The 12696-nt window shown below is 36.7% G+C and overlaps 1 protein-coding gene across 1 annotated transcript in view; it reads right to left on the minus strand.

The window, feature by feature from the left end:
- Positions 1 to 5404: 5404 nt before the first annotated feature.
- Positions 5405 to 12696, minus strand: part of RNF217 (ring finger protein 217) — a 146351-nt gene continuing 139059 nt past the window's right edge. Inside the window, exon 5 of the mRNA XM_061207289.1 lies at positions 5405 to 5421. Coding sequence (XP_061063272.1) covers positions 5411 to 5421 — 11 coding nt within the window. The 3' untranslated portion in view covers positions 5405 to 5410. The remainder of the gene's footprint in view (positions 5422 to 12696) is intronic.

Consider the following 12696-nt stretch of genomic DNA (forward strand, 5'->3'; position numbering starts at 1 on the left):
TTTATGTAGTTCAATGAAATAATCCACAAATTTAAAAGCATTTTTCTTTTGAATATCACCATGGTCCATGTAAATACTTAACCGTCAGAATCGTCTGCAAGTAGCACTCCAAGTCACATGTTTAAGATTACAAACCTGAATATACATATTTCATTAAACAGTGGCACTTATGTACTCAAGTGATCCAGTGGCTTCGGAATCTATGACTACTGGGCATGTGGGATAAAAATAATGCGTACGTTTAAATCAAGGGAAAGGGTATCAATCATCAACAAAAAGAAAAATTATGAATTAATATCCTAGGTGAAGAAAGTTCCACAGTTGACACTTGGTGTCAGAATACTGGAGATGAACTTTTGTGTGTGTGTGTTTTGTTTTTGTTTTTGTTTTTATGGGACAGTTTATTGTGAATGATGTTGCTAGGCCAATGGCAAGATCCATGGGCTGCAGCACAGTGGGCCAGTGCCCTGGGGAGAGGAAGGAGGGTGGATTTACAATAAGGAATCATTGCTCTTGGTAGAAATACAGTGTTAGGTTCCTCTGACATTCTGGACCCCAAATTTTTGTCAACTGATCAGTATATAAATGTTTTATGTGTGTTTTTGTTTAAAGATACCTCGTTTAATACATGCTGTTAACTCATTAACATTGAACTCCCCGGCCAACAGCGCTATTAAGCTTATTTAACTTAAGAAACCTGAATGAAACTTCTTAAGCTTATTTAATGTATGCATTTCTCCCTAAGGCACAGACTGCCTTCTGGCACTTAGGATACCTGACAGCACTTCAGCACTAGGCTTGGGGGTCATTTTAAATAGCAAAATCACCCTCTATAACACACAAAAATAGTCTGTTTGTAGTCTGTGAGAAGGGCACTTGTTTATAATCTGAGTGCTGAAACAAGAAGGTGGAGCTTAGCCTTTTTAGACCTTTGCTGGGAGGTGTGCACCTGTTTACCCAAATTTTTCAGGCCTCTACCCTTGTCTGGGAGGGACCGTGAAAGCACTTTATTGATTCTGGTGTCACAAATAAATTTTTGTGGGGAGGCAAATTCACAGATATGGAATCTGCAAGTAAAAAACATCAACTGTGGATATATTTTCTAATCTGAAACCCATGGGCTGTACCTGTAAGTTGATGAAGCAGTCATATTTTCAGAGAAAAGACTAGAAACTTACAGTTCTGTTCCTGGCCTGGCCTGGCAATGTGACTAGAAAGCGTGGCAGGGACTAAGAAATATCACCTCCTGTCTCACCTCCTCAGGTCTTTAGCTGTCACAGAGCTTCCCCTTTTCTTCCCATCTATACTATCCTCATCTGCAAAATACAATGTAGTATTTACTTACATTTGGTCTTGAATGATTTTCTGTATTACTCAGTCTTTTTTCTCTCTTAGATGGTAAAGTCTGTCAGGGTCCGGTGTGAGTCTTATATTGAGCCTCTCATATTTCCTGCCAAAGAGCCTTATACAAATTCATAGCTAAAAAAAGATTTATTGAATAAACAATTAACTAACTAGTAGGTTCTATAGTTACTCTCAGAATATAGTCTAATAAACATTAATAGACTCTTACATTTTTGCTTGAAAGAAGGAATACTCATGATTGCCTGGCACATGTAAAAACACATTAGTGTTTTTTGTTATGTTGAAGATGTCCCTGATTTGTAATCAGTGCCATTAAAATTCCTCTATAGGGCTTCCCTGGTGGCACAGTGGTTAAGAATCCACCTGCCAATGCGGGTGACACAGGTTCGAGCCCTAGTCCGGGAAGATCCCACATGCCGCGGAGCAACTAAGCCCATGTGCCACAACTACTGAGCCCGCATGCTGCAACTACTGAAGCCCGTGCGCCCTAGAGCCCGTGCACTGCAACGAAGAGTAGCCCCCGCTCTCCACAGCTAGAGAAAGCCCGAGCGCAGCAACGGAGATCCAATGCAGCCAAAAATAAATAAATAAAATAAATAAAGTTATATTAAAAAAATTCCTCTATAGCGCACCAGGCATAGGGCTTTTAAATGGTTTTTGGTGATAGTGACCATGGATGCGCCAAGTGATGAATCAGAATCGGTGATTAAATCACTTTTTAGAGTCTATTCCGTTGTTCTGGTCCTCTCTACGCTGGAGATTAAACACCAGGTTACAGCTGACTCCTAGCTGTTAAAAGGAGCTAAAAATAGTTAACGATGTTCTAGCTTGAGTCATCTAAACTTCTTCTAAACTCTGACTCATTTTTCTGATTTATAAAATTTTAAGGTCTGCCCTCTTAAACTCTTCTATCATTGTTCATAATAATGAAATATTGATATTGATTCAGAAATAGCTACTGAATATCTTCTATGTGGCAAGGACTGTGCTAGATGCTGAGGATACAGGTAGAGCCGTGATCCTTTTTACCCGGGGAGTTTATGGTCTCGTGAGAAGGAGGGGTAAAGAGATGCTTTATAAAGCAGTGCAATATAATAAGTCTGTACCAGAGTTAAGTCGAGTATGCATGTGAGAAATGAGGGAGGTCTCCTAACTCAGACGGGAGAGGAGATAAAGGAAGGTTTCTTTGAGGATGCTTGCCTCACCTGAGTCTTGCAGGATGAAGGAATTAACCAGGTTTGCTGTGTTATTCCCCACATAATGGTTTAAGCAAGGAAGACTGTGCTATGTCCTTCTTTTTCTTTGCCACTTAGGATGATGAATTTCCTTCACATCTTTAAAGCTTAGGAAAACAACCATCTTCACCCTCTTGTTCTTTGTCCCTGTAGATACTCCACATGGAAAACAACGGGAGGGTGTTTGGTTAAGTCAATGAAAACCTGGTTCACTCCTCCAGAATTGATCTTTCTACAGAGGTGGGGATGCAGTGGATATCTTAAGTGTCCAAAGGGAAGGTGTACTCAGCAGTCTTGCCTAAACGAGTCCTGGTTACTTGTAAGCTGCTGAGGGCGCCCTTGGGAGATGGGCAGAAAACAGAAATTTGAGGAAGGAAGGGGAAAGGACATAAAGCATGCTGCTTTGACCAGGATCCTTACTAATACACTGAAGGAGAACGTGGCCTTTAGGGCTTCATTTGATTCCCACTCTGAAAATTACCAGCTGTGTGTATACCGAGGCAAGTTTCTTCCCCTTTTTGTGCCTGAGTTTGTACATTTTGTGGCAGCATGCTCTATGGGGTGTTAATTAGTGTGTTCTTTCCCTCCTATCCCAGGGACTAGAGCAGTTTCCCAGCCCACTGGTGCACCTGCACAGCACCGAGGGGCTTTCAAACATTTCTGCTACCTGGATCCCACTCTCCAGACATTTTGATTTGATTAATTTTTGAAAGCTCTCTAGGTAATATTGATTGTGCTTCCAAAATTGAGAAGGACTGTTCTAGAAACTGTCCACAGTATCTAAAGATAAAAGATATTAAAATTTGAGCTTTTAAATTAAAAAGTCACCCCTGAGGTAAACAGAATATAATGAAAAAGAAATGTGAACAGACGAAGAGAGGATTTTCTGCCCCTACTTCCAGAAGAGTTGGGGAAGGAAGAGAAGTTTGAAGGAGAGCTTAGGCACAGGTCTGTCTGTGTATCTAACCCTGCCCTTCCCTCCTCAGAGCAGAGCAAAGAAGACTTGGCTTTGACAATTCCGTGGGGAGCTCTGATGGCCAGATAGCTTTGAGAAATGTTAGGACAGAATGAGTGTGACTTTGAATTTCCCACCCTTCCAAGCAGTATAGGAAAATATCTAGGAGCTCCCTTGAGACCCCTATGGGGTGTGGAAGTTAGGAGAGAGAGAACCAGCTAGTGAGCCCACATTCCCAGGAAGCTGGAGAAAGGGAGGCTCCGTGAGGGAAGGAATGGGTACGGCAGAATCACTCATGAAGACAGGAGGGGCTGCCCAAAGGGAGAGGCAGTTAGTGTCTGTGTGGGACATCTGTGAAGCCAGGGGCTTGCTGGCAACGCCCACATCATGCCACCGAGCAGGGCAAAAGGAAATGGGGAGAGCTTGGTGAGGAAGTACTCTGGGAAGGAACCAGGACTGTCTTCTCTCCATCTTCACAAAATTCTCAGTCCTCAGGGGGACTGGAGCATGTCTCCTGTTCAAGCCCACCAGCCAGAGAATTGGCCGCGGAGGCTGGGAGGAGATTAGTGAACTACCGTCCTGCCAGGACCGCTGACGTAGAAAGCCAAGAGGTGAGCATCAGAGGAGTGCAGCATGAGGCCGTCAGCTGGGGTCCACCAGGGCCCAGGGGAGCCTGACGTCTCTCAACCACATCCAGGAAGATGGAGTTAAGTATGGAGTCATTTGGTTTTATCCCCACCGCACGCTCTCACAAAAGGAGCTGGCACCTAGAAGAGAGAGGGGCAAAAACACCAGACTAGGTTTTTCTCTGTATGTCTCCAACGCACACACACGCAAACACATCGAGAGAGAGAGAGAGAGAGAGAGAGAGAGAGAGAGAGAGATTTTCCAAGCAGTGTTAAGAGAGGGGAGAAGAGGTTTACTTCGAGATTGAGGAGAAGACTAGATCATATACCAACATAAGACTGTTCTACTAACCAAAAACACCAAAATTAATGAATCTGGACCAGCTGCCTGTAAGAAAACCATTTGCCAGCCAGTTGAGGAAACAGTTATTGGAAAAATTCAAATATTTCATGTTTATCCCTCAAAAACTCCTCAATAAATTGGTTATACTGTATAAAATCTTTTCCAATAAAAACCTAGTGTACAGATTTTGTTTTTTCTAAGTTCCTCCAAAATTTCTAGACATATTCTCTGGATCATAAATTATGCACGAATGTTCAGAGGATTTAGAGGATAAGGCTGCTTTTTTTCATTATAAAGAGACATATTATTTAATTGTACCCTGAGGTTTAGTATGCACAAATACTAAAGCCTACTCTTTTAGACTTTAAAGCTTTAAAATATAGAACCATTTTAAAATAGCAATCTCTAAAATACATTTAAAATGTAGTAATTTTCTAAGGTCTTAATACAGAGTTTCTTAACCTCAGCACTGTTGCCATTTTTCACTTGCTAATGTTTTCGTGTGCTATAGGATGGATAGGAGCATCCCTGGCCTTTGTTCACTAGATGCCAGTAGCAACTCCTCAGTTGTGGCATCAAAAATGTCTCCAGACGTTGCCAAATGTCCCCTGGAGGCCAAGTTGCCCCCTGGTGAGAACCATGACTTTAACTCTTTCTTGAAGGTCATTATGAATAGAAGCATGTGAATAGAAATGCTTACCCTGTGTCCTATAGCAAGGCCCACAGTATAGGGAGCCCTCTGCGCCTAGCCAGGGAGGGATTCTTACCCATCATTTCCACACACAGCTGCTCTGGAACTTTCCTGTCGTCTTCTTCCCTTATCATCATCACTCCTCATCTGCTGCCCCAACAGACGCCGTTATCCAAAAAAGGACTAAGAGGGGCTTTACCTCGTTCCTAAAGAGAGAGGGGAAGAGAAGGAGAAGGCAGAATGATCCCTGTGGTTTTTCTCTGTAACTCTGTATGAGGAAAGTGCTAGAAGTTTGTTCTCTTTTTTGAGGTTGAACGGGTTCATATAAGTTCTGCCCAAGTACACACTTGACCTTACAGTGACAGTGTTCTTAGCCCAATCTCTTTTCCTGGGAGACGGGTAACAGAGAGGATGGGGAAGACATTACTCATATGGGCCTTCAGGTTGGTTCAAAGGTGGAATTTCTTTACAAAAGGCTCCAGGATGGCTTGTTGCTGATTAGATAGCTCTTGTGGTTAGTGGCTGTGTTTCCAGTGGCCGCCTTAGCCAGGGTTTGACCTCTAGATAAATGGATATGACCACACCATTCTCGTAAAACAAAAGCGGAAAAGCAGGTATCGGCCCTGCTTTTTCAAACACAATGTACACTTCTGGCTTTGTTGTTTACAAGTGAGATTGAAAAATTAGAGAAAGGTTAAGTAGAACGTCACAGAGATTATTGATAAGGTCCTTAGGGATAGTTTTACAGGAGCCAGGAGGCTCGTTCATTTTGTTAACAGAAATCTGGGTGATATCTTAATGACAGCCCACGTCCATCATCCACGGCCACAGGATAGAACGCAGACAATGCCGCAAATGGCAAAGGATTGTTTAGTGACCACAATAGCTATTTTCTAAAACTTCCAAGTGACTTTGACACTAATCTAAACTGGGTCTTAAATAAATGTGATAGACAATACAAATTGATCATTAAAACTGCAGTAGGTCAATAAGAACATGTCAATGTAACCTCTGTTACACCGGCTTATGTCAAATATGTCAAATTGTCATGGCGCAAATATGTCAAATTCAAGGACCTGGGCTGGTAGGTAGGCTTGTCTCAGTTAAGACTCAATCAGAAAATCAGCTCTGCTAGGGATGTGAATGAGTGAATAGTATTAACTTTTGATTTTGCAAACTATAAAATGGAATAAAGCAATTTAAATTTGATTTGAAATACTGTATATTGCCCAGTGTATATATAATATACACTGTGTAGTGCCAACATATTTGTGGAAGAAGAAAAAATAAACCCCAAATTAGTAATTATTAAAAAGAATCATTTTGGAATTGAAAAATTCTTAAAGCACTGTAAACTTCAATTGATCAAATATTCTGATGATAATATTTAAACTTTTGAATAAAAATGAACATATATGAATTGTTCAGAGGAAAACATTTTCATGAGCTCTCTCTCAGAAGTTTTTGACTTTTGGTAGTAAGACTTCCTCATGAGTGAGGAGAAATCTGTTTCTCCAGGGAACTTTCCTATGATAAGCTGATGAAGCAAATTGTACAGGAAAAATTAGCAAGTCAAATATATCTCATATAGTATTAACTCATAATTAACTTGGGAATTAACTGCATTTTACATTCACTAATTTCAATCAAACACATAGTTTATGTAAAAAAAACTGTAAATTTTCTTTTTTTGTTCATATATACAGAGTTGTTCTAAGTTAATTTCAAAACTTAAAAAAAAATCTATTGTGAAAATCTGTGAAATGGTTTTACAAAGACGAAACAAAACATTTTTTGAAGTTTATTTTTAAAATGGAAAAAAATCCAAGAGTTTTTAATAGTTCTTTTAAGGTTCTGATTAGGAACTCTGAAAATTTTCAATTTATACATTCTTTTCACCTTATACATCAAAAGTAATTCCACAGAAATTAAAATATCAAATATTTCTAAGCCATAGAAAAGCTAAAAGAAAATATAACTGAGTATTTATTAGGTTTTGCAGTTTGAGGAGTACTTTCAAAGTTTAGATATGATAGAAAGGGGAAAAACGAGCATATTTGGCTTCAAAAACTAAAACTTCTATCCTTCAAAAATAATCAAAATTAGTAATATGGAAAATAACTTACAACACCAACAATAGGAAAAGGGATGAAATCTCTAGACTCTAAAAGAGCTTGTATAGCTGTAACCTTGATACCCAAACCCAACAAAGGCAGTCCTAGGAGAGAAAATTATGAAAAATTATTACTATCAATGCAAAAGTTCTAAATAAAATGAAGGCAAATAAAATACAACAGTATATTAAATGTGTGTGTGTGTGTGTATGCTTATCACTTTACCAATCAAGGTTAAACCGAGCAATCCAGGATGGTTTGACTTTAGAAAATACAGTAATGAAACCAGTGGAGTACTGTAGCTGGCTTGTACTGACTTGTGAGATTGTCGAATCTTCAGGAAATAGGAAAGGATTTATTCAGGAAAAAAGAAAATGAATCTAGATGTAAGGTCAGAAATGCAGAATGGAATGGAAAACAAATGGTGACTCTAAGGGGTAAAGCATAAATACAATAAAAAAATTGCTCAAGTTTAGAATAATGTGGAATTTAAAGATATTGCACAATTGTGTATATATATGTGTTTTTTATATATATATATATATATACAGAGAAAAAAATATTCACAAAAATGTATTTGTGGAAAATGATTATCATAAATTTGCAAAAACCCAAAAGATCTGAGTGAATTATTAAATAAGTTGATTTCTTTACTTAGAAAACATTAAATGTCCTTTAAAGTTATGATTCCAAAGAGTGGATGATAAAACAAAAAATATATGGTACCATGAAAAAGAATATGATATAAGGTTCACTAAAAAATCAAGGTATAAATTATATAGGAAAATACATTTCAACCATGTTTAAAGGCAGGGGACCTATGCTTTTAAAAGACTGAAGGAAATACGACATGTTAATAATAGTTGTTTGAGTTATGGGACTAAGAATGATTTGATTTCTGAGTTTTTCCAATTGTGCTTTAATGAGCACATATTACTTTTCCATTGAATAACATAAACATTTAAATTTTAAAAATTATTTTAAGGAAAGGAACACATTTTTGTCAGACTAAATACATAATATAATTTATGTATCCATTTTCCCCTCAAATTTCATTTGAGTCGTTTCCTCTTTTTGCTATCATAAACCAGGGCTATTATGCACATTGTTGTAAATATATTCAGGTGTAATTGTGCAACATTTTTGTTAAAGTGTATGTCTAGGAGTGGAATTGCTGGCTTGAATGGTATCAAATATTCAATTTTATGATATAATTATAAATTATTTTTAAAATTGTTTCCATTTCTTCTCATACTCTCTTAGTATATAAGAATTCTTCTTGCTCCATACCCTTGCCAACATGTAAAAATCCTTTGTAAATTTTTAGGTTATACAATGAAATGGGCTAATGTGATCAATATTAATCTTTATAATTATCTGCACAAACTTCATCAATATATGTTTTTCTTTATGAACTTTTTAACTTAAATAGAATGTTTCTTAAGTGTTGCCAATCTAGTGTGTGTAAAATTGTATTTCATTGCAGTCTTCATATGCATTTCCTAGAACGAGGAGATTAAGTATATTTTCATATGATTATTTACCATTCTGTTTCCTCTTTTGTAGTATACATGTTCTTTTCTTTTGCCCGCTTCTCTATTGGGTTGTTTTGCATTATATGGTTAACATTTGGGAGCTCTATACACATTCTACATACTAGTCTTTTGTCAGTTACACATGTTGCAAACATTTTCTCCCACTTTGTAGCTTCTCTTCTCACTTGTTTTCTATATTTTTTAATTGATTGGCATTCTAATTTTAATATGGTGAACTGTTCTATTTTCACTTACTTTTTGTGCTTTTCTGTTTAGTAAGAGAGAACATTTATTGCCCTGGAATCATAAATATATTCTCCCTATATTTTCTTCTAAAGGTCTTAATATTTTGTTTTTCACATTTAAATAAAATATTCTTTCAATTTAAGTGAATTAAATTTTGCTTATAATGTGAAGAAAGAATCCAAGCGCATTTTCCTCCATACCATTCCAGGTCAATTATTAGTACATCTTTTTTTTTTCCAACAAATTTGCAATGCCAACTCTGTCATATATGACATTCCCATACATATGTGGTTTAATTTCTGGAATATCTATTCCATTCCACTGATCAATTTATCTATCCCTAGGCCAATACTACAGAATCTTAATTAATGATATTTGATACTAAATTGTAAATCTGCTCAGGAACGTCTTTTAGCTTGTACTTCTTCAAATGTGTCTTGGCTACACATAGCTCTGTATTCTTTCACAGACATATCAGAATTAGCAAGACAAATTCTACAAAAACTGCTACTAGAATTTTGATCAAAATATCATAGGACCTATAGATAAATTTTTAAAAATTTGAATCTCCCATCCATGATCAGAGTAACTAACTCCATTCATTTATGTCTCCTTTAATATCTTTCAATTAAGTTTTATCGTATTCTTAATATGATAAACACCTTGAACTTCTTTTGTTACATTCACTCCTAGGTTCCTTGTATTTTTTGTTGAGTCTAAACTTTATGAAGACTATTCTTGCATTTGGCTCCCCATTTCTTTGTAGTTACAAGACCTTTTTTCTTATTTCTCTCTGAATGGAAATAAGAATCTGCATATGCCTCCAAGGTATCTTACTTCCCCAGATATCTGCTCATAATTCACCCCTGTCCTCATATCTCCCTTACTATTTTTTAGCCTCTTCTCTTCATTTAAAAAGTATATTTAAAATTTTCAATAATTTAAGAATATTTATGTTTTTATCTAGTGGGATGGTATCAGGATCTCTGGTCTATCATATTATGAGAATTAGAGATTTGAGGTTTTCATTTGCCAAATGTAAGTTTACTAATGCAAGGTTTTCTCATTCCTAGTTTTCCTTACTTTCTAATCTTTGAAGAAGCAATAGACTTCACATGTAAGTATTATCCTATTGATCTAGGATGAGCTTATGTATGGGCAGAGTGGACAGGCAACCACTTGGAGCTGTCAATACAGCTCTTTGCCAAAAATTACTCCTGACTCTTGATGATTGACATTCTCCCACTAGGCAGTTTTCTAGATAACTTGAAGGCAGTTGTTAAAAAGCAAATGTGTTCTGACAAATGGTTAATATACTAATTTATGATCATATATATGGATACCTTAAAAGAGAATTAGGGACCTGTGCTTGATAAGTGTTGATTGGGAAAAGTGAAGATAGAGTGCCACCTCTAAGTGACCATCTGGTTGGAATCTCTAGAAAATAGAAGTTAGGAAGGCTGGTCAATAAGACCAGCTGCATTGAAATGGTGGGTTAATTCTGGGAATAAGTTGTAGATAAGATTGGATAAATCCGTGGAACCCAAGGAGAATCTGGAATGCCAAATGGTTCATACTATTTGAGGTCATGTTCTAATTTTCATTTTGAAAAATGAAACCCAAAGTAATAATATTGATTTAAGTTAATATTAACAATTTAATTTTAGACTGTGCCACAATGATAAAATAATCTCTCGCACACACATAAAGTCTCTTTGGAGAGAGGTATTTTCATCCACCTTACAGACAAAGAAGCTGAGTCTTGGATTGTTTAACTGGCTTAGATCAGACAGCTAACAACTGTGGAGCTGGACTATGAAGCCAGATTAAATTCCTCAACCTGTGTTCTGAACACAGATGCCAGACTGCCTCCAGTTTCTAATTTTCTTTCCCTCCATTCCTGGGAACAGTTAAAAAAATTACAACCACAATTCATTCTGTAATAAGATTAGGGAATATTCAGTGAAAATATAAATTTAAAAAAAATTTAATCGATTAAATTCTCCTGAAATAAATGTTGCATAATATCAATGGAAGAATTTGAAAAAAGAAAAATATTATGTTGACTTTCTCTTAAAAATATTGACTTACCGCTATACCAGGATGCTTCACTTTCTGCATATCCAACGATATCTGTTACCCAGTCACCTGTCTTTTTCAGAAGAGGAAGAAAAGGGCTGCTCTATTTATGAGCTGGGTCAACAGTTTAAAACATTCACTAGAAAAATGAAGAAAATTAACACAATCTGACAAGCTGAAGGAACTCTCAAGCAATGTGACATTTCAAACCAGTTCAGTAAGGAAAATGTGTAATTATTCCCCATAACTGTCAAATGAGTAGAGCAGCTGCTCTAAATGCTAGCTAATAAAATCAATTTGAGAGCAAACAGGATCCATCAGACTGCTTGAATAATACAATATCCTCTGGAAAAAAGATTTTCCCCCCTTTTTACTACTCTTAAATATTCAAGAAGTTTTGTTTTCTACTTATGAGATTTTAAAAAAAATTCTACCTCCTTTATCTCCAACTCACTTTTGCCAAAGCACTACCCTGTACTAACACACATACGCTCAAACAGTCTGGTTTTGATAACTCATAATGATAAGAGTCACAAGTGATTTCTATTTCATAAGCTAAAGTGTTCCACCTACATCTGTCATTTTCAATAAAAGCAGCAAGAAACTTTTGAGGTACACAATATAATTATTCAAATAAAAAGGAAGTCATTTTTTCTGTAATTTGTTACTGTTGAGCATTTATCATACCTTTTATTCTATCATCATGATTATTTTCTGTTACTCAGATTTGCCTGCCATTGTACTAATTTCTTGGCATGGGATATTTCTCTATTTTTCTAAGAAGTCTCTCCTTCTGTCAGTTCTTTATGTCTCTTAGGTTTTGTCATTCCTTCCAATAAGCTCCATTACTTTATTTAATGTCTCTTTTTTTTAAGGCATAAATTACTGCTTTCAGATTTGTACTGCCCTAAAATTATTTTTAGCTATTATAGTTTAAAATTCATGACATATGCAGTGATTATGTTACATTTCTTACATGTACTATGGGTGATTCAGCCATAATCTAACTCATTTGGCAGCCTCTAGGGTTTTTTTTTCTTTCAAGTCAGCCACCATACTGTTACTAATGATTCTTCTAAAACACAAATCTAATCATGTTATTACTGTCTTTATAAAAAAAAGAACTCTCCATAACCCAAGGGCGTTTCTTACTTGCGTTGTCTCACAAGTAAGACAACATTAAAAAAAATAAACTACTCCAAGATCAAACATGTTAGGAAATCTGCATATTATAATGTTCTCTTAGAGTTTTACAGTGCTGTGACAACCTCTGCAATAACAAAATACTGTGTAATTTGATTTAACTCAGCTTTTCGCAAACTCGACACCACATACACACACATAAACACTTTTGAGGGGTGGTGAGAAGTATTTACTAAAATCTCATGGAACTCAATTCTGGGGAAAATGATGGCTCTACAGGAGAGGAGTCCACAGTCTTCCCCACGACCCAGGAGGCCTTCCCTGATATGGCCACGTCCACCTCTCTCCCTGTACCAGCCAATTC

Source organism: Eubalaena glacialis, chromosome 12 (assembly GCF_028564815.1).
Source record: "Eubalaena glacialis isolate mEubGla1 chromosome 12, mEubGla1.1.hap2.+ XY, whole genome shotgun sequence".
Taxonomy (NCBI): domain Eukaryota; kingdom Metazoa; phylum Chordata; class Mammalia; order Artiodactyla; family Balaenidae; genus Eubalaena; species Eubalaena glacialis.